At 44.0% G+C, this 22,274-nt stretch overlaps 1 protein-coding gene across 2 annotated transcripts in view; it reads right to left on the bottom strand.

Annotated features, from left to right (window-relative positions):
* Window positions 1–222: 222 nt before the first annotated feature.
* Window positions 223–22,274, bottom strand: part of UNC5C (unc-5 netrin receptor C) — a 243,068-nt gene continuing 221,016 nt past the window's right edge. Inside the window, exons 10-16 of one of the 2 annotated variants that reach the window (XM_041424480.1) lie at window positions 21,860–21,947; window positions 12,247–12,415; window positions 10,196–10,429; window positions 5,032–5,181; window positions 4,635–4,799; window positions 794–972; window positions 223–559 (exon numbers count right to left, since the gene is read on the bottom strand). In XM_041424480.1, coding sequence (XP_041280414.1) covers window positions 394–559; window positions 794–972; window positions 4,635–4,799; window positions 5,032–5,181; window positions 10,196–10,429; window positions 12,247–12,415; window positions 21,860–21,947 — 1,151 coding nt within the window. In that variant the 3' untranslated portion in view covers window positions 223–393. The remainder of the gene's footprint in view (window positions 560–793; window positions 973–4,634; window positions 4,800–5,031; window positions 5,182–10,195; window positions 10,430–12,246; window positions 12,416–21,859; window positions 21,948–22,274) is intronic. The other variant, XM_041424479.1, reaches the window with a different exon arrangement.

Here is a 22,274-nt window from a genome sequence, read left to right on the forward strand (position 1 = left end):
CCCTGTCCAGAATTTGATGTAAACAACATCCATAGAAACTGGGATTGTTAAGAAAGTTTATCCATATATCTGGATAGTAATAAAAAGCGTTTCCTAGGAAACTGTAAAAACCTGTACCAAGCAGTGTACAGCCAAGCCGAGAGGAACATTAGGTTGATTTATATTTTCAAGGTACAACTTTGCATGATCTCTTTCTGATCCTGTGATAATGTACAAGGAGAGCACATGTGAAGGTCAGGGCTGGTTTTTTGTTTTTTGTTTGTTTGCTTGCTTTCTTCTCTGAAACGTCTCTTGTGTAACTCATTGGTCTGGGTTTTCATTTCAATTCTTGTTTGCAATAACAGGGCATTACCACTCCCTGCGTCTGTCCTTCCTGGTCATGCCAAGGCTGCATCAGTAATTTCCTTCTGCTGCCAAAGAAACAACCGTTTCGTGTCTTCCCATTTCTTCAAGAACTGCTGCCAGCATGCTCAGGTTGCCATCAGGGAAATTCTGGGCTTCCCACAGATCCAGGATAACCCCGGTGGGACTTGATTTCGTAGCAAAATAATTTAAGTACCTGCAACGAGCAAAAAGGAAACTTGCTGGTTTTGAGCTGCATGGAAACTACCTGAATTTATATGATTTCAATCCACCCATTGTGTTCATGCTGTCAAGGTGCTCATCCCCTGGGCAGGCAGCCTGGCCAGTGTGTCCATGTGCTTTCAGTGGGTCTTTCACCAGGATGGTTTTGCACATACCCCACTCCCTAGGAGCTTCCCTGCCTGACCACAATATGGGCAGCCCTGCTCACCTGTCCAGTTTCAGCTTGTGGGCCAGCATGCGCCAGTCGTGGCCTCTGGTCTGGGGAGCGTCCAGGCTGCTGCACAGCTTCTGCCTTATCGGGTGGGGGATGCTGAAAGCGCTGGGCCCCACGATGGTGGTGACAGTGCCCGCTGAGTCCATGGCAGGATAATCAATGCCAGTAGGTTCCTGAGATTGGAAAGACAGAAAAAAAGCCTGAACAACCCATCAGTTTTGTTACTGAGTGAAGAAACAATTGTAGAACTACATCCTCTGAGACTCAGGGCTTTTAATTGCAGCCCTCTGCTAATGTAGTAAACACTAACATAAACATGTTAGTCCACTGGAAAACAGAAATATTTATAATCAACTTTGGGTAGACAAAAGGGTTTTTTTCCTCCTCTTTTTTTTTGAGGGTGAATATTACTATGGCCAGACAAAATGGCCAGCTTAATTAATCACTTACTGGAAATAATGAAGGATCAGTCACTTAGACACATTTCAGAGCAAGTTGCTACTACTACAGCAAAGCTGGGTTTTCCTGGCATGGCTGACAAGTCCCCCTTCCCAGCATGTTCCCGAGCCCCAGTGTCACACCGAGCCAGCACCAGGCTCACACTACTGACATCCCTCTGGCAGTACCCAAGATCTCTGAAGGCTCCGATGCTGTGCAGACCACAGACTAGCAGTCAGTACCACCCCAGGCACAAGCTGAGCCCTCATCTGCTCATGACTTTGACTCTGGAAATAGATGGAGAACATGTATTCAGAGCAGGGGGTGGGGTAGGTGAAGGGCAGGCATCGCCCCCTCTCCCCAAGACACGTGCTGTGCTCCAAGGCAGTGTGGCAGCAAGTGTTTCAAGGGAAAAGTCATCCCCAAAGCCAGCTGGTTGCCTGCAGGTGTGGTGTTGATGTTCTTTGATGCAATCCTCCCAGCTGGAGGGGTCCCCATGGCACCAGTGCTAACACACTGGGAATAACAGCAGTTAGCTCCTCTGGGCAAGGATTTTTCTTCTCCTTGGCCTGGATGGATTTAGTGGCCACAGGCTTAGTAGCTGGTGGAAGATGATAGCTGGTCAATTTGGATGGTTGGGTTTGTTTAGGAACAGCGAGGTCCTGCAGGGACCATGATGGAAAAAGCAGCAAACATGGCTGGTTCTGCCCTAATGTTGCTCAGTCTATTTCACAATTTGGTATTCTTTTTCTAGTAGAAATGCGGGAGCTGCTTTTCCTCCCCCTCTGCCAGATCACAGCCCCAGGCAGCCAGAAACACTCATGCTAAAGACTTGTCATTAAATATCAATATGTTTTCTCCTCTGTGAACTGTCTCGTTGCTTTGTGTCAAACTGGCTGTTGGGAAGGAGCTGTAATACCTGAAACAGTCTTAAAGCCAGGTGGCTCCTGGCTGAAGCTGCAATCACAAACCCCCCAAGGATTTACTGGAGATGCTCACTCTCCTGTGCCATCTCATCCCCAAAAATGTATTCAGAGAGGGAAAAGAAGAGCCAGTGTCTATGAGCAATGCACAGAATTAAACCTTCTGACTCCACTCTTTTATCTACACCAATTAATTCTCTTCCACTGTATAAATATGAATTTTTTTTTTTTGTTTCTTTAGGGTTTTTTTTGTTAAAGTCATGACATTTTAAACAATCAGAGAAATTTCTAACTAAGGAAGGTTTACACAATCCTGTAATGTTCTCAATTAACATGTTTAATGTGGCATCTGTATTGGGTGCCAAGGCCCTGCATCACAGACTGCCTGTCCCAGCCCCAATACCCAACAACTTGGCAGCAGGTACTGCCCAGGAGCCAGGAAAATGATGTGCCTGACGCTGCTGCTGCGTGCAGGCTCACCCACACTGGGAGGTCAGAAGTGGCAGTAGGGTGGTGGCAGTGCCATTGCAAACAGATAACCTTTTCTTTATACTCTGGACCAAAGGACACAAGTACTGCCCTGGCTCTCTAGGTGGTCTGCAGCCCCAGGGGCTTCAGGGTTGCTGCAGAAGGGGGCCAGGTATCTGTAGTATTGTGCTGTGGCTCTTCTGTGTGAGTATCAATGGCACAAGATAAAAACAGGGCTTCAAAAATGATTCATGGGAAACCTTTATCACAATTTTCCTCCTGCTTTGCAAACGTGCATGTTTTGGCACTCACTGCATTTGTATTTTTGAGGTCCCAGTGGTAGACGCTGTATAAAGCCAGTATAAGTTTAATCTGCAGAAGCTTTACATCCTTACAGGGGACTAAAAAGAAAGCCCATCAAGGGAGGATTCAGGAAACTGTTACTAAATTTTTATCACAGGGTGACAGTGGCAGAGAGACAGATGCAGCAATAAGGAAAGATGCCAGCACAGTCCTGCAATGTCTAACTGCTAGCTGGGTACCACTAGCCTAACCACAAAAGAAAATGTGAGGACCCAGATCTGTGGTGGTTTCCTGATGCCTGGTCTGATGTCTTTATCACACTTCTCAAGGCATACATTGGTTTCCATGTTGCAGTTATTTCCCTTTTAGGTGATTACCCTTTCATCAGGTCTTTGAGTTATAGGATTTTTCTCTAGTTGACCCTATATTCCAGCTCTTAGCAGCCCAAGGTCTTCACGTTCCTTGCTGGAGTTCGGGAATATCACAAGGTGTCAACAACAAGGGACAATTTTGCAGGAGGCAGCCTTGATCACAGTAGTATTGTTCACTCCCTCTATTCATCCTTGATGGATAGGATCACAGCACAAGACAAGAATATTATCCTGTTCTGAATCTATTACCAGGCCCTATTACACACAACCAGCTGAAGATGATTATAGTGTATACTTGCATTTCATTAAAGTTACTTTCAGTTCTTTCTCTTCTCTGTGAGGTTAAATTAGTGATTACCTCAATGCAGCACTTATTACAATGATTGTTTATGATGCTTGTTTTACCATCTGTCCTTAATGCTCTGTAGTCCCCAGATGAATCTGTAACTTTACACCCACTAACCAAGCAGATGTTTTGGGTAATGGTGCTCACTGCCAGAGCCCTACAGCACAAGTAACTTTCATTTCTGCTCTTGCAGTCCTTCCCAAGCCAGCCAGCAGTAATGCTGCCTGAGAGTCTGCTCCTCACAGCTGCCAAGGTTACCAGGGATAAAACCCATCAGCACATTCACTGAAGTCAATGCCACTTCACACCTGAATTTGTTGCTCCATCTCAGCCCCAAGCTTGACTGCCCCATGGAGCAAAAATTCTCCAGGTGCTACACAACATTGGCAAAGATGTCCCCAAACTTATGATAGTATTTCTTCTGGAAAATGTCAGCCATCAAAAGAAAAATTGCCAAAGACAAAAGTCAGGATGTGTAGTAGTGGCAAAATATTAGGAGAAAAGTTTACTGCAAGCAGACCCTCTGATATTTCCTACTGCACCGCAGCTATTACGTGGGATCAGAGGGGAGTGGCTTATGGAACACACACAGTACTGACATTTTCCTATTCTCTTTTCAGAGTACTATCAGGCATGATGGGTATCATGGACTGCCAAGGAAACAGGACCGTAAGAGCTTCATGAGATGTTTTAGGGAATGGTAGGCAAAGAGCTCCTCCAGATAGACACAGAAGGCAGCACTAGCAGAGAGACCAAAGCTGCTCTCCTCCTACTCTTGAAGGAGGGATGCTTCCTTCCAGATGACAGAAATTAAGGAAAAATGCAACAGGAGCAACAAAGCAATGACTTAATCTATTCTTTATGTCCATACCAGCAGTAAGGAGAAAAATGGGAAACACTAAAGAGGTAGCAGTGGGAAAGGTTTTACCTTCTTAGCCATGCCATATTCCTGCAGTTGGATAGAAAAGTACACAAATGTCATTTACCTCTGAGACAGAGCAGTTAAGCTGGAAGATCTGTCCTTCTCCTTCGACCTGCCGCACACACAGTTTGCACACCAGCTCCTGGGTATTCAGACTGAACCTTTCCAGTGTGAAGGTGCAGTGCAGGTTCCTCTGACATCCACTCCAGATGTGGTAAAAGGGAATTTCCTGCAGGAAGAAAGCAAAAAAATATAGTCAGGGAGGGATATGGGACCAAGGCATGGATGCTATGTGACCAGAGATTGCAGGCTCTGTGCTAATGTGACTGCACGTGATCCAGGGAAAAATTGTCCATGGAACTATAGCCTGAGTCCTGGTGTTTTTTAAATACACCTGTGTGTGACAGTATTTCTTTAAGCCTCACTGCTAGCATCCAGTGTAAATGTTATGTTATGCTCACCTGGTATTTAGCCAGCAGCTTGCTCTTCCAGAGAGAATGGGCAATGTCATGAATGGACAGACGGAGGTTGTGGGTGCTTCCCTTGAAATGCAAAGCTTTAGGCTCTTCCAAAAGCTGCCCGCCCATCTGCTGCTCAAGCTGGAGCACCTCCTGCAGTATTGGGACAAAAAGAAGAAAGTGGTCAGGTTTCATCAAGACAGCACACTGGTCTTCTGAGTTCTCAAGGTTGTGTGCTGCAGATGCTGTAACTTGTGTCATACAGTTTAAAAATATACACACAGGCATCACACAGAATTGTGTGTCCCTCTGAACTGGAACAGCATTAGTTGATCTGATTATAACCCTCCCTCCCACCTCCTTCATCTAGCAGCAGCCCAGCAGGGAGACAGAGTGTTCTCTCACCTATCCTCTAAGCAGAATTCTATACTATTCAATTGCATGCAGTCACTGTTTGAGTACAGAAATAGATCAATCTCCATTGCTCAACAAACTGGACATCTAATGATGGCTTTACTATCTGGTTTTTGGAAACTCCTATTTGTGTAGGTCCTGCTGACAGGGACCTGTGCATACCACTGGTCTGTCAGCTCATGGTCTCCTGCCCCATGGCAGAGCAGTACAGGAGATAACACATACCAACACTGACACTGGCCAGCAGGATGGCATGGAAACAGCCCAAGACACTGTGATGGAGCATTTTGTTCATACAAATACACAGGTTCAGGGCTACTGAAATATTGATCATGCGATTAAAAGCTAGCAAGCCAAGAGTCTGGTCATTTTATGAAGCTAAATATAAGCTTGCAATTAATAAGACCACAGTGGAGTGTTGTCTACAAACAGCCTAATTGTGGACCGCATGGAAGAAGCAAGTATAAAGGCACTTCCATGAACCCCATTAGAAACCGACATAGCCAATCTCAGTCACATTTAATTAAAAGAGTCAACCAGCCAACCAGTCTCATGTGGCTGAAGACAATCACACACAGTGGAGATGCTCAAGGAATACAGGAGCATACAAAACTGGGATTCTGCCCCAGGCCAAATAAAGGAGCCCCCATTTTAGCTAAGCTGCTCCTGACCACATTAAGGGAGGTAGTAGGCATATAAGAAAAGCATCTGGCAGATTCTGAAGCTAAAACAATGTTCTTTTATTGGCCATTAGAGGAAAAGAAAACAAAATCAGGAAACCTTTCAGGTTAAGGTTATGCCAATGAATCAGTTCCAGCTTCTTTCCAGTGCCACCTAACTACTTCATCAAGATGTCTAAAGAGCAGTCGATTGTAATTATCTGATTACTATAGATCTTCATTATGTTCCAATTACCTCCCTGCAAGGTCCAGAAGATGACTTGTGGAACTGTGTGAGCTAATTGCAGCTGCCACCTCTCAGGCATGTGGGGCAGGTGTGCTGAGAAATTGCTCCTGCCCGTGCTGTAGCAGCTCTGGGAGCTGCACTATTGTGGGGGAAAATGCAGTGTGATGCTGCACCATCCCACTCACCAGATCTGTGTTTCTAGTTTCTACAACCCACTTCTGGTAGCCACCCTGGGCCACTGTAGCCCTTCCACATGCTCTAACTGGAGGATGCCAAGCAGCCCTTGCTTCTCCCATGCCATTTAGCTAATTAATTCAGAATTAATTTGGAGTCATGACTTGCACAGCAATTCAAACATGCTGGCTGGTTCCTGCCATACGGTGTTTTTTTTAGAGCAGTGCTAATCTCACTGGCTGGCACCTCTGTGTCCTCTTGAGCTAAAACCTGAGCTGCATATTGCTTGCCCCATGGTGAGGTGGCTTTGGTCACCCTGCTCACTGTGTCTCATTACCCTGCAAGGCAGGTGTTATTTCCTAGGAGAGGGAGCTCTGTAAAGTTTCACTCCATCACCTGTGGCACCAGAACAGCCACAGCTTCAGCCTCTTCATTAAAGGAGCACAAGCAAACAACGGTGTTCAGTCCAAGCTGTGCCTTTCTTCAATAAAAGGAAAAAAACCCAACATATAACAAAGAGAAGATCACAGGCTATTATGCCCATTTTTGGGTGTTTTTTTTGAAGACAGCTACTGTGCAGCACGAGACAGGTTGGGGAATGTCACCCTGCTACAGCCTGAAGTCCTTCACATGCCTCCAGTGTGGGAGGCAGCTGTTTCCATCTGTATCTGGCTGCTCAGCCCCTGCCACTCCAGGTCACATACCTTAATCTCAAAGGCACACATCAATAAAGAGAGCAAAGCAGATGGATTTCTTTATAGTTATCATATTACTACTTTTTCCTTTTTGTTTCTTTTCTTTTCTTTTTTTTTTTTTTTTAACCTTGGGCATCCTCTTCAAAGTGCAAAAATTAGCCTTAAAAAAAGAGGCCAGTGCTCAAGGTCACAACTCCCCTCATCCTTGCCTAAAAGGCATTTTTGTGAGCATCCCATCCAGGTGGCTCAGGACCCTGTGGGGCAGAGGATTCTGCATGTGTGATCAGTACTGAGCCCACGCTGCTCCACAGCAGCCAGGAACTTCACTAAGCTGCTCCCACAATAACCGAGCCCTTATTGATGACAAATCATTACACTTCCCTACTGTACTGCGGGTGCCGGCAGCTCAGCTGTGAGTGCTTACTCTGCATGATGAGAGGGAAAAGTCTGCTGGATAAACACTGCACTGAGCTTTATGCTGCAGCTACTTGTCCTCCTTTGGTGGCTGTTAAAACACATTCAGCATATGGCACGCTCATTCCAGGTTGTAAATAATAACAGAACACACATTTGGTTGTCTGTTGAAAAATACACACAATCCCCTACAAAGGCTCTTCCAAAGCTCAGGCAATGCAATATGGGAATATTGCTCTTCCCTACCCTTGCTGTGCTTTGCTCAGAGCAGCCAGCCTCAAGACATGGAGATGTTGCAGCTGGTGCTTCACCTGCTGCTTACAACTTTTCTTTCCTCTCCAAAATACTTCTAATGTCAGGATCTGCTGGCCCAGCCCTGCCTGCATGCCTTGTCCCCACACCCAGTGGTAACTACCCTGTGAACGCCTTCCCTTTGGCAATACAGCAGTGCCAAGGATGTCCTCCCAGCATGGCAGGAGCTGCTGCAGTACCAGCTGCTGTGAAAGCATGTGCCAAATACCCCAACCTTTTCTTCTTCTATATAAATAGTCATAGATGGAGTCTATACAACACTGTCACACAGACTGAGTCTACACAACACTGTCACACAGGGATGTACCATTACATACTGGTTTGTATGGATCAGTTTGTACACGCCTGCTTACACACACTGGTCCAGAGCCAGCTCTTCCATCTACACCTATTTTATCATCTACAGCTGGTCTACTAGGCTTCTTTTTCCTCAATGTTCTCCTTCCTTACACTTCCAAAGAAGTGCAATTCATGCACTCATAAGAGTCTGTGGCCAGCAAGTAGATGTGCTTGTCCACGTGCAAACCACCAGCTGGCTGGGTCTTCAACCCCATGGGTGCCCCCCCAGTCTTGGGATGGACATGCCAAAGAGAAAGAAAATTAAAATGCAAGAACTGGACATAAAAAAGAAGTAGGTACTGAGTGGGATGGTGGCCTCCCAACTTTGCTCACCTTTCCTCACTAATCTGCAGTCTCACTTTGGGGTCTAACTGCAGCAGGATCCAAAGGACTGACCTGTTGCCTTCCCAGATTTTGTCTGCAGCTTCTCAGGTGAAGGATGGTTCCCCTGTGTGCCTTTCCTGATCCCTTCTGCTGTCGCACTGAATTGGATTAACTTTACCACACAACTCTCTCTACAGTCTATTAGAAACAGACCAACAGCTCCTGAGTAATTCCTAATTAGATTCCTCAGCTCTGACTGCATTATCTGGCTGGCCAAGGCCCCTCCAACTCAGTTATTATTACCTCAGGCCTTGTCAAACCCATGGAAAATTGTATTATGCAGCACAGGCATAAAACCATCAGGACCTTTGAAGCCTGATTGCTATGAAAGATCCTTTTCACTTTTTCTTTTCTTTTTTTTTTTTTTTTTTTTTTTTTCCTAATAGTTAAAACAAAAGGGAAATCAGACCAGGGAAAATAATTGCTTCTAAAAGGTTGGTAACATCAATGCCGTGACAGAGACCAAGCTCCCAGAGGACAGAACCATGCTGAAGTCCCCTTGTGCCTTCTTCAACCCTTATACTTTGTTGCCTTTCTTACATGCACAAGAGCACCCTCTGAGCAAAGCCTAGGCAGGCAATATCAGATAGCATCAGGGAGGACAAGCAAGTGTGCTGCTCTCAGTGATGGCAGTCACTGTTCTGAAAAACACAAACATCTCCCAGCCAGTGTATTTGGGTTTAAATCCCAATAATTCCCAGCTAGATGTGAGGAAACAAAAGCATGCACAGCAGCAGGATGAATCTGCTTAGTCAGGCTTTGAAATCATTTCGGCACAAAGAAGTGAAGTAGCACTACCTACAGCTAAAGGAAAAACCCCACCTTTTAACAAACTCAGTTGTGCAGTTGTAGCTACATATTTCATGAGGGCATCTATTATAAATACCTTCTGTATAAATACAGGTATTTATGAAGAGAAATAGCCAGTATGGTTACCTCTCTGCTCCTCTGCATGTAGTAAGTGTGTTTGTGTGAATGCCAGAATTATGCAGAGAGAGTAAGGTTATCCAGTTAGGAATAGTAGCAGCTTTGGTTTATTCCAGTTGCGAATTCCCAACACAAAAAGCTGCACGCAAAGGGGTGCAATAAAGCAGTATGAAAGCAGGCAGTGATTAACGGGCCAGAAGCTTCTTTTATCATTATCAAGTATTTACAAAGAAGCATTTATATGTTTTCCCATCTCTGGGGAGCTGGCACTTAGCATTAAAAATACATGAATAACGAATGAAGCCCTGTGTACCTTATGGCCTTTTAATAATGCAAAAACCTTAGAATTCAGGATATGATACAGGTAAACAAAGGAAAAAAGACTGGTGGGTGGAAAATATTGTGAGATCCCTGTGCAAAGGACAATTTATAGCTTGTGAGGGTTAAACTGTAAAACAGCAGCTTGCTGTCAAGCTCTTCTAATCAGAAAAATAACCCAGGGAGCATGAATACATGGAGCAGAGGCTCCAGTCTCTGCTATGACTGCAGTCCTGTGACAACTGGGGAGGGAGAGGGAGAGCAAGCAAGAGATCAAGAACCACCTTAAGAGCATCCTGCGTGTCATCGAGGCAGTAGACCCGGATGCTGTACTCCAAGGACGAGCAGGACAGCGGTCCAAAGATGGCCAGTTTGAGACGTTTGGCTGCTGCCTTGGTGATTGACTGTCCCACCAAGGCATAGGTGCTGAGGGTTTCTGTCAGGATATGGCAGGCCTCTGGGTCCAGCTGGATATAGCATGGGGTGGTGAAATTTTCCTCTCCGACCACCACCACATCCTAAGAGAGAAAGAGGCCAAGTTATAGCATGTGACCCCTCAGAGCTGCTCTCCTTTCAGGCAGCAATGCTCCTTTCAAGCCTGGATGATGCAAAAAATCCTTGCTGTTTGCCCTCTTAGATTAATTAAGGTCTAAATGTCCTGCTTCCAGCTTTTCTCCTGTGTAGGCACAGGGAGCAGATTTCTCTGGGGTGTTGGTGATGATGTTGGAGGTCAAAAACTCCCTGTCTTCATTCCCGCTTTTAAAGCCCTGGGCAGAGTTAGACAAATAATGAAAATATCACCAAGACTTTAATGAAGAGAGGTATTGCAGAACTAATCACTTGGTGACCATGATTCAGCATCAGTAGTCTCAGCCATGCTGAATAAATAACTGCCCTTCACCTCCTAAGCACGACAATAAGGAGTTATAAAAACTCAGGGAAGGAAGTAACCTCTGTGACAGCCAAATACCACATCTATATGAAATATCACCTGCTGCTTCCTCAGAATAATCCTCTGTGACAAGACTGCAGGATGAGGAAAAAAACGCTGCCTGAATGCAGATGACCTCGCCACCCTGGGCGTACAGGAAAACAGCTCCCCTGCTAATTTCTCCATTCAACCCTGCGTGTAATATCCTACACGCAACACGAGGTGCTTTGAATGGCTTTGAGAGGGAGCAGAAGCAAAAGGTCAGCAGCAGGTGACAGCCGCCTCTTGCAAAACCACTGCATGCCACACACGCTCAGCACAACTTGTCCACTTCATCCCTGCTGCCTGCAGCTCTGCAGAACAATGTACACACACCTGGCAGCTGACAAAAGTGGCTCAGCTGACATTAGGCGTTAAGCTTGGCTCCCTTGGTCTCAGGAGAGGCAAACCTGCCATGTTTGCAGTGGTGGCACAACCTTTTTGTAGGGCAAGGTGCTGCTCCATGGCGTGGCTCTGGCAGGAGGTGCTGCCCCGAGTGATGCATCAATGTGTGTGAGGCTCAGCTTGGAGGAGCTGCTCCAGAACTGACAGGAGGAAGAAGGTTGCTGTGTGATGGCCAGGGGCCCCACGGATGCTGCACACATACCAGGGTGTGTGCAGGGCTGGCAGAGCAACCTGTGCCTAGGGCAGGAGGAGGATGGGGGGAAAATGAAGAGGTGCCAGTAACACACAGCCACAAATAAGGAACGCACATGTGGTGCCATAAGTTGGGCTGTGGGGTGCAGATTAGCTGGCGAGACAGAGCTGTGTTTGCTGCATGCTCCCTCCCAGCAGGAGGAAGAGCCAGTGCCACAGGCAGGAGGCCAAACACGAGAGGCTTTTGAAGACAATGCTGGACGTGGCACTTCTGCTGCTGTCAGCCCAACTGCCTTCAGAAGCCACCCTGACCTTATTAAACTTACCAGTAGGAGAAAGGGCTCTTGCCAAATTAATTATGAGACCAAACTGGTGGCAGCAGGGACCTAGGAGCACAGAGCTGGAAAGGAGGGCTCTGTCAAGATGGTCCAGCCCTACTGAAAGCATCACTTTATGCTCCAATTATAATGGGAAGATCCTTTTGCCACTCTGCCTTGGGACATTCTCCTGCTATACTACTGGCAAGGAACCACCTCAGGCTCCCACCATGGAAATCTGCTAGTACCAGGAGGTGCCAAAGTGCCCCAAGACAGATCTTTGCATGGGCACATGGCAGCTTAGACATCTTGTAGGGAAGGACAGTCCTGCCTGCTTGTAGCAGTCATGGAAACCCCAAAATGCAGGCATCCAGGTTCAGAAAGGTAAGCAAAGGACTAGCAGAGAGCCCTGCATGCAGCCAGCAAACAGGCTGGAGATCTGGAGCCTCACCTCCCATGGTCCCTGGGCAGCCTGGTGCTTCAGCTGGATCTGCCAGTCCTCTGTGTTTGGCTCTGCGCAGTGGTGCATGGTTAAAATGACAGGCCGGGTTAGCAGGGCTCCTGGTGGGCCACAGCTCACCACTGGTGTCAGCAGGGTCTGGCTGTCTTCTACAGGTGGCCTGGAAGGAGACAGAAAGATGGACACATTAAGTGAGTTGAAAAAGACAAAATTTTACACACATTTGGGTGTGTAAAAAGAAAAAATCCTTCTCTTAAAATAAAAAAGATTGTGCAAGCAAAATAGGTGGGTTTTGTTCTTCCTTCATTTTCCCCAAATCCATATTTATTTCCTTTTTTGGCTTGTTTTTGTGCCAAATATCATTCATGTGTCAAAATGCAGGTTTAGGTGTCAGCAAATTATCGGCCATATTTGCTAATTACACTCCACTCTGAAGGATCCTTGCAGATGGTATGCAGAGGCTTCATTTTGCCCGCTGTATAAATGTGGTCACTACTGCATTTGGCAGTTCTTTGGTGACACACAAAATTGAATGGTGGCTCTTGTAGACACCACTTGTGAGAACTATTTACTGTCAGGACAGAGAAAACTGACAAAGAGAGGAAGACAATGAACTAATAAGTATGTAAGCATGAGTGAAAGTGGTGCACAGCACATCTGAGATGTGGAGTTTGAGTTCTGAGGCATCACCAAACCACTGACACTCCATTTTACTTAAAAGGCGTTCAGATCTACTGGAATGTCCATTGCAAATAAGCAATAGCAGGGAGTAAGTGTCACTGCTGGGGAGGGAGAAAGGATGAAGGGATGGTAAGGAGTAGTGCAAGGGTAAAACACACTTACAAAGCCCAAGATTTCTAGTGATTACCCCAAGTTGTTCAGCTAAAAACACAGGTATTATCCAGAGTGCTTGCTGCCAGTCATTAGGAATTGGTGTTATGGGAAACCATATGAATATTTAGAATACATAGCATACACTCTGGTTTGAAAATTATAGTGTGTGTGCATGTGTGTGTGTGCACATGTGCAAGTGCAAAACATTCCAGACCAACCACTGAGGAGCTTAAAATGAGAGGAAGCATGAGTGACTTTAACTATCCCGACATCTGGTGTATGACAAATACAGCTGAATGTGCCTCATCAACTGCCTCCCTAAATAACAGAGGACAAATTCATGATCCAGAAACCAGCAAGTGGGATTTTAAAAGCATTCAGTGTGATCTGCACTTAAAATCCTGATCTGCCCACAGGACCACACGTGCTCTGCTCTGACTGAGGGTTCAGTTTCAGGCTGGAGTTACAAATACAAGTACATCTACATCAGTCTTAGAGAAATTAGTTGAGATAACACTACTGGTTTTTTCTGAAAGTCTTTGTCATTACTGAGAGAAAAAAAGAAGTAGTTGTAATCAGAGGATCCTAGAATATCCTGAGTTGGAAAGGACCCACAAGGATTACCGACTCCAACTTCAACTCTGCACAGGATTATCCCCAAGAGTCACACCCTGTGCCTGAGAGCACTGTCCAAACACTTCTTGAACTCTGTCAAGCTGGTGCTGTGACCACTTCCCTGAGGAGCATGTGCCAGTGTCCAAATACCCTCTGGGTGAAGAATCTTTTCCTGATATCCAAACTAAACCTCCCCTGACAAAACTTCAGGCCATTCCCTCAAGTCCTGTCACTGACAACCATAGAGAAGAGATCAGTGCCTGCCCCTCCTCTTCCCCTCGTGAGGAAATTGTAACTGCAGTGAGGTCTCCTCTCAGTCTCCTCTTCTCCAGGCTGAACAGATGCAGTGACCTCAGCCAATTCTCACGTGTTCCCTTCAAGACCCTTCACCATCTTCATTGCCCTCCTTTGGATGCTCCCTAATACTTTAGATGCTCTCTAATAGTCTCTCTTATATTGTGGTAGCCGAATCTGCTCACAATATTCAAGGTCAGGCCACAACAGAGCAGAGAAGAGCAGAGCAGGTAATCTTAGATAACATTTTTAAGGAGGCCAAATCAGGACAGAAGCTATTTTGATATCAAATTTATCACACCTATTCTGGTTATTGCAAATATATGTCCATAGGTCTAATTTAATTTTGTCCGCCTTAATTCTCCCTGCCTATCCCATTACTCTCATAGAATGAAAGACAAACTTTTGAGAAAACATATTTCAAAATGAAATGAAGGCACTTTTGAAAATTACCCCTGGTTGTCACAAACGTTGTGGAGGTTTTTGTAACATTTGAGAAAAAAAAGGGTCTGGCATTGGAAAATTTAAATCTATGCAAATCAGTAAATCCAGATGATACGCATCTGTGGAAATTAACTGATGAGTTTACTAAATGACATAACAATTGTTTCTGAAAACCCATGGACTGGAAACAAACAGCTGCGATATAGATGTCTTTCAAAAAGGATGGAAAGTATAACAATCTGGACAGCTATCATGTATTGTGCCAGATATTTTAGCCTAAAAAACAATACACAAAATAAATGAAACGCAAGAGGAATACCTAGTCCAGCTTGTCTTGCATACTGCAGGGAATCATTAGATTCAGATTAAGAAGATGAGGAATCACTTTTTTGCAAGGCCAGACTGAATAAATCATTGGACAGTTTCTCACTAACCCATGCCTTCTTTTTACGACTCATTTGCATTGTTATTTTTTTCATAAAAAGCAATAAGAAGCTTAAAAAACTCTGAGAGTGTGTCAGTGGTTTTTAATGGTCATCATCTTCGGGAATTGCTGGATATTTGAACACTCTCCTATGGTCTAATTCAAGAAATTTCAAGAAACATAGTATCTTAGGAGAAAGATCTCTCAAAATTATAATGGAAATTTTGTATGGAAAGCAGATATGACCAGCTATAGACTTAATCATCTAGCTAACCTAACTTCATCTAAAAGTACTGAGCCATGAAAAAGAAAAGAAAATACAAGTTTCATAGTATACAAATCATGGGTTTTTTGATTGAATTACAAAAACAAGCAATCAATATGCAGGAGTGAATATATCATGATTGCCTTAAAAAAATTAATACAATGCCCTTTAGGTGAAAAATGAGTTAAAATTGACAAGCACTGATGCCTGCAGTCAAAAAGCCCCAAAAGGTCTTTAAAATAATATGGTACTGATAAATCATACAGTCTGAAGTTGTCTCCAAGTAAAGTTAAGTTTAGTCACTGCTTTGTGCCAAAATTTTTTTAACTGTCAGATTGTAGGACTCTGATGAAGGACACAATTCTGTGCTGCAGCATTTTATAGCTGATTAGAACAAGTACAAAATGATTATGCAGAACACCAAGTCAGGATGTGTTGCAGACTGCAGAGTGAGGAGCGGAGATGGAAGGTGGATGCAAGCATACTAAGGACATGTTAAAATATCAAGGCTTAGTATTTTTTCCCCATGTTCATAAACAGCATCTTTGTCACCAGACTTACAAGATTTATTGCCAGTTGGATGAGATATGCATGGTCCTGACCATATATTTATGATACAGAACGTCTGATTCATTAAAAGCAGAAAAATGGGCCAGTTGTGGGGGTGCTTGACTATACATTCCCAAATTCCTAACCTGGCACACATCAGAGAGTGGCCACAAAATTACTGTACATCTGCTGGTCTTAGTGACTCTTCAACATCCACCTCATGCAGCTAAATCTTTAAAAACTGAGATACAATGAGTTGCAGAGTTCTCCAGTGGTGAAGTGGGTCACTGTCACTGTTGAGATGAAACCCCAGCTCTGTTAAAGTCTGTGCTAAACTTCTCTCTGACTACTGTGGGGCTAGGATTTCTACTCACAATGTGAAAAACACAATTATTACATTTACAGGTAACAATTAATAAGGAATCACTGCAAGTAACAGAGAAAGCTGGAAGACAATGGCAAAATTCTAGAGAGGGTAAAAATATGAGTAGGAAATAAAACCTTATTAATTGTACAGTAGCTCAGGCTGGAGCAAAACAAGTTCTAAAGAGTTTCTTAGTAACAAATAAAGCAATAAAAGTGAACATTTCAGGTGAGCTTGCTGCAACACAGCAGGCGTCAACACATAATGTGACACAGTGACAAGAAGCAAATCTGATTTCTGGTGCTGTATGGGACAGGGCATATCAGAGCACATCACGGTGATATTCCCTTTCCTCTCCAGCTCTACCATGACTGCAGGTAGCAGCAGTGTGTTTAGGGACCACCACGAGATCTCAGAAACAAACACCTGAAACCCCAAGGAATGAGGCTAAACAATGCAATGGCACAGACAGAAGAGAGGTGCTCTATGACAAGTGACAGGGAAAAGGAACAAAAATCTCCCGACAAATCTTTTTTCGCTTCTCACTGTTTTCAATTTCCATTTTAAAACAAAAGGATTATGCTTTACTACAGCTAATGAGAACAGAAACAGATGCAGGAGACAAGATACATTATACAAGGGATATTAATCGTTCTTCTTCAAAGCATAAACCAACAGTAATTCATGGAATTAGTAAACAATGAATTTCCCTGAAGACAAGTTACTGTGTAGTCACTCACTACAGGCAATTTTATTTCTTCTCCTGAAAGAGGTGATGCAGCACCAGCAAAGCCAGGATCCCAGCCTAGAGGAGCACGTGTTGTGACCAGCATTTAGATTTATGCACTATAGTCTGTGGGAGATCCAGCACGAACAGAGACATGGGGAAGCTTATAGAGCAAGGGAGTTAAACCTATGAGCAGAAATGATCAAAACTGTGGGCAATCCTTTAGGCCGTTATACAAATGTAAAAAACCCAAACCCAACCCCCTACAAAAACCTCCATCAGTATAGGCTTCACTGTAGGCTTGCAGCAGTCTTGGGATGACTTATTAGAGGAGACTGGCCACTCAGCTGCATAACTCCAAAAACAAAGAGATGTTTTTGTTTTACAAAGATCTGAGACTAAAATTCAACTCACTGCTTAGCATTTCTATTAAAAGGCACTAACAGTAACTGCAAAGTCTTCAGATATTTTTAGATGTTTTCCCATCCCTCAGAGATTATTAAGAACAGTCAACTTATATTTAAAAGCAAACAAACTTTTATTCACCATATCTGGCCCCTTCACAATCAAATTTGTAGTTTTAATGAGATTATTCATTCAAAACTGTCTCCCTGTAATAAGCCAGACCATATTCATTAAGGTAGCTGTCAGACAGCAGATGTGAGCACAACTAGATAAATCTCTGCTCCTCAGTGGGACTACATTGTGCTCCCTGCCACTGTGCTCCAGGCAATCACACAGTGCAGGAAGCACAGGACGGAGCAGGGGAGAGGAATGGCTATCGCATAGCAACAGGTTGCAACCCTTCTACACAACTTAGCCAAAAGTTAGAGGGAAGATATTTTATTTTTCCTTTCATTGCTGGGGCTTTATTTTTTAATATGTGTTCTTTCTTAAGTTTCAAACTTAATATTCTCTACAGACCCTGGTTCTTCTGACAGTCTGTCTTCAGAAGAAAATACCCTGAGAAGCTTGCCCTCCTCTTTTGCTCAAGCTCTGATCTTTTTCATGTTGAATTTTTCAGTTATAGTGACTGGCACTTCAAGAAATTGTCTTCTGGAGTTGCAAAGTAGTTTTGTTTATGCAACTGAGATAAGGAAGCTGGAGAAATGAAATGTGGAAGACTTCAATTTTTTTTTATTTCACATCACTAAGCTTAAGATTTACTGGTGAAAAAAAGCAACATTACTCCTTGGATCACAATCATTTATCAGATTTTTGACTTTATATTAAACTCTGTGCATACATTATGAAGCCATTGATACAAATCCTGGCAAGGCTCGCCTGATCCTTTTCTCTTTCAAGGTAGCTAATTTGAAATTTGCACATTTTCGTGTGTCTTCCATCAAGACCTTTAGGAGTATTTCTTGCTCTGTTCTTCAGGGTTGTCAAATTTTGTGGGCACAGCGACCTCCGCTCTCATTTGGAACACCTGCTGTGTGATGGATTATACAGGAGCGTCCTTCACAGAGCTGTAGCTGTTTTGTGCAGTTCCTGCCTCTGATTAGAGCATGCAAGAGTAGCTCCACCTAAAGCTGTGCAAGCTCTGCAGGGGTTCACACAGGAACACGGGAACTGCCACACAAGATAAAACCAGTGGTCCATCAAGATCCAGACCCCATCTAGCACTGACCACTGCCAGATGTTTCTGAAGGAAACACAGCTCTGCTAATTTAGCTCACAGCAAGATTTGTTTTTTAACCTGAGGCAGTCAAGCAAATCCTGGAGGCTGGAAGTTTATACTTATGCTATTTTATCCTTAGGATTAAATTACGGATTAATTAAATAAATTACTTAATCTGTAAAACCCAGGCTCTCACAGATGCTCATGGGAAGAAGCTCTTGCCAGGTACTGGCCAATATAAAGTGCTGATTTTACAGATGAAACCACTACTCAAGAAGTGCCTTCTTGCAAATCTCAACGTTGGTGATGCTTCCCCAGACTAAAGTAGAGAGTATCTGCTCATCACTGAAAAAACCACAGCTTCGAGACAGAAACCTGTCTGATAGCTGTGAAATACTCTCATCAGGCTGTCATTTTTTCAGTTACACATATATACATAAGATATACATATATATGTATAAATGTAATTGCATGTGTACATACATGTGTACAAACATACACCCATATATAATTTTCCCCACTGTAGCTGCTTCCTAAAGGACATGGATCTTTTTATGAGATCAGCCAGGGATGAGAGCCTGTGGTCTGCCTGCTCCAAATGACAGAAGAATGAGGGTGAGTTTGCAGGACAGGAGCAGCTATAACACTCTCCTGGAGCATCAGTCCAGTACCCCACTGTGCCACGAGTATGATGACACAATTGGAGGAAAAAACTGCCTCCAATGGTCCTTACTGCAAGCTATCAGAGCCCGAAATCACTGCCAAAGGATAATGCTTTTAGGGTGACCTTCCTGCTCTCACATGCTTTGACGGATATGAAATGGAATAAACAGACTGTCTCAGAAAGCTCTCCCAACCAATCTGCAAGGCAGCACAAAGAGTGATATTACTGGGTTGTGAAGTCTCTCAGATTTCTGTATTACAGCTTTCAGAGACTAACTGGGGAAATTTATGAAAACAAAGGGAAGGAAAAAAAGGGGGAATTTGCAGGTGTCTGAGAGAGAACATATTTTCTGTTTCTGACTATTCAGAAATAGTTTCACAGTTCTTTAAAGTGTGAGCTAAATTTTAGTTGTTGGAGATATGTGAGCTGGGGGGGGGACCCTCTCTGTTGCTGGTCTGGTTCTGCTAGGGTAGCACTGTGGAGACCACATTCTCACCTCAGCACTAGCTGTAATATCAATGACAGCACTCTGCCTTCATTTCTGATAATGACGTATTTTATAATTTCCTGTGTGTCCCCTTCCAAACGACATCAACACATAACAGGACTTTTCAACCCATACACATTTGCACAGTGCTCATGAAAATAAATATAGGGCCTCAGAGGGTTTGTTGAACACACTGCAGTTACTGCCTGGCCACAAAGCAAATGTCTGCAGCTCGTCCTTACTGGGGACTACCACTCTCTGCTAGAGTGCTACAAGAGTGCAGTAGCTGATTTAAAAAATAAATACGCCAAACAGCAACTTGTAGTACCCATATGACTCCAATTATATGAACCAACATCTGTGGCCCATGCAGCCAGAAAAAGAAGCTTTGACTGAACTGTAGCTCTGCCACAGAAGTGAAGTGCCTGGTAACCAGTCCTGCAGCAGGAGAACATTACAGCTGGGAGCCACCCACCCCCCACTCCTCCTTGGCACCTGGGGAAAGGGGGCAGAATATTCAGTTCTGAGTGATCTAGACAACAGCCAATGAACTCCATCTTAAATGTCCCAGAAGAAGCTGCTTTCCAAGAGCATGAGAAGCCTGGTGTGTTTTCTGAAAAACTGCCACAAATCAAACAAGCAGCTGGACTCTGCGCACCCAGAAAGTGACTGCCACCACAATAAAATGAGCCCTGATGCCCTAAGGCAGACTGATCTGCTCTCCTCTCCCAGGGAAAGAAGTCACTTCTAAAATCTTCATTATAAATGAGGATTCACACCATTCTGTTTACTTCTGCAGGTGTCCTTTGGCATACTTGCTCAGGTTGGCAGGCAGCACATCTCCAGCCATGCTTTTCCCAACACAGGTTAACTTATCCCTCTATCCTCTGTGTGACTTGCTGAGTTACAGCTTTCACAAAGCATCCAGAGGCAGCTTTATGGTCCTTGAAGGAAATAAATTAGACATGTATGTGACATTAGTTGTCCACAGCTGCATGAATAAAGTAACAGGGATTCCCTCCATTCCCTCCATAACTGACTGGAAAGAAATAATTGCATATACAGCACCTTCCAGGAATTAAACAATTTTTTAAAAGAATTAGGTATTTTGGAAAGGGAGATTTAGAAGCAAGCTGAATAACAGGGGATGCCATCTGATTTTTTTTTCCTTCCTCAGGAAAGAGTCGTTGTTCAGTACTGTTTGTAAACCTCTTTCACAGCCAAAAGTAATGGGAATATAATCAATACTAGCTATGAACAGAGACATTTTTTCTGTAGCTGCAATTAGCTATTTTCAAAGAGCGGCTGATGAATAATGTATGCAAAAGGGAGGGTGGAAGGATTACTTAATTTTTCTTTAAGCAGATTATTTTAGCTTGGGTGAAAGACTACCAAGCTAAAGAATAGTGTTCAATATCACACAGTGTATAAACAGCTGTGGCTTAGCACATAATAAAAGCTATTAAGAGGCTGAGCCAAAAAACATATCTAGCTATGAGGAGGAGAAAGAGGCAAAGTACCGTGTAATGAGTGCCTCAGCTTCACATTTGCCATTCTGCCTTTGTGCATGAGTCCATTCTGCAACCTAAGATCTCACCTTTCTCTACAGTAGGGTTTTCTAACCGGCTCCAAATGGTATCTTGGCCTTTTTGTCAACAATTTTTTTTTTTCAATTTCAAGGCTGCCAGATCACATGCCAGTAGACATTAAGATCTAGAATATGAATTTGCCACACATTCAGGTAACAGGAGACAACCGTGGTCATGCCGGCATCAGCTCTGGGTGCCCTTGGCATGCGCTGTCTGAGGTTAAGCTGCAAGGAGGTGGAGGACACCAAAAGCTTTGGCTCCATCCTCTGCATAGACTAGCCAAGTCCATGAAGGGTAAAATAAAAATTCACCTTCACTCTAACAGGAGAGGAGATTTCCCAAGTCAGGTGCTCAGGCAACTGTCCCTCCACTGATTTATCACCTTTCTCCTCTGCTCCCTTCTCCTTTGCAGCACAGGTCTTTATTAAGAGGTTACTTCACACCTTCTCTGCTGCACAAACTCAAGGTGGCATATTTTCCTTCCACCTCTACAATTCAGCATCCCCCTGGCCTGAGGACTTGCTGCAGAGTGCAACACCTGATTAGGAAAGCAAATGTCTGAGCTGGTTTTGTGGCAAAGTTTACTCTTGGCTTTGCTTGTGTTTACCTCCAAGTCAGCAAATAGCTTCAGTGCAGTAGGCTTTGCATAAGTATTATTACCACAGATCTTCAGTTACTATGTGTTACTCTATTAATGCACAAGAAAATAAAGGCAGTTTTTTACCTCATGTTCTCCTTCCTGTGAACTGTCAGATACATTTCATAGACTCTCCCTTGTGGAACAGCTCCCGCTGGGATCAGCAAACTTACTCCTGCAGAACAGAAGAGACACAATAGATAAGATGGAGAAAAAAGAGGTGAGTGTGTCTGTGGAGAGGAGTGACAGGAGAGGCAGAAGATGAAGCCTGCAATGCCAGATTTTCAGCCACCCTCACCACCAGACTGTAAATGACCTCAGCAAAATATGAGAAAAAGCATTTACTGTAACCCTGGTGTCTTCAGTGTCCAACTGCCTGTTCTTTTTCCTCTGCACTCTGTTCATTCCTGAACAACAGGAATGGAGAATAGGTTTTTCTTCCCTTTCATTTTATTTAAAGAGCAGACAGATGGTTACGCTGTTGCTTACCTTGTAAAATGAT

Source organism: Onychostruthus taczanowskii, unplaced genomic scaffold (assembly GCF_017590055.1).
Source record: "Onychostruthus taczanowskii isolate IOZ18803 unplaced genomic scaffold, ASM1759005v1 scaffold82, whole genome shotgun sequence".
Classification (NCBI taxonomy): Eukaryota; Metazoa; Chordata; class Aves; order Passeriformes; family Passeridae; genus Onychostruthus; species Onychostruthus taczanowskii.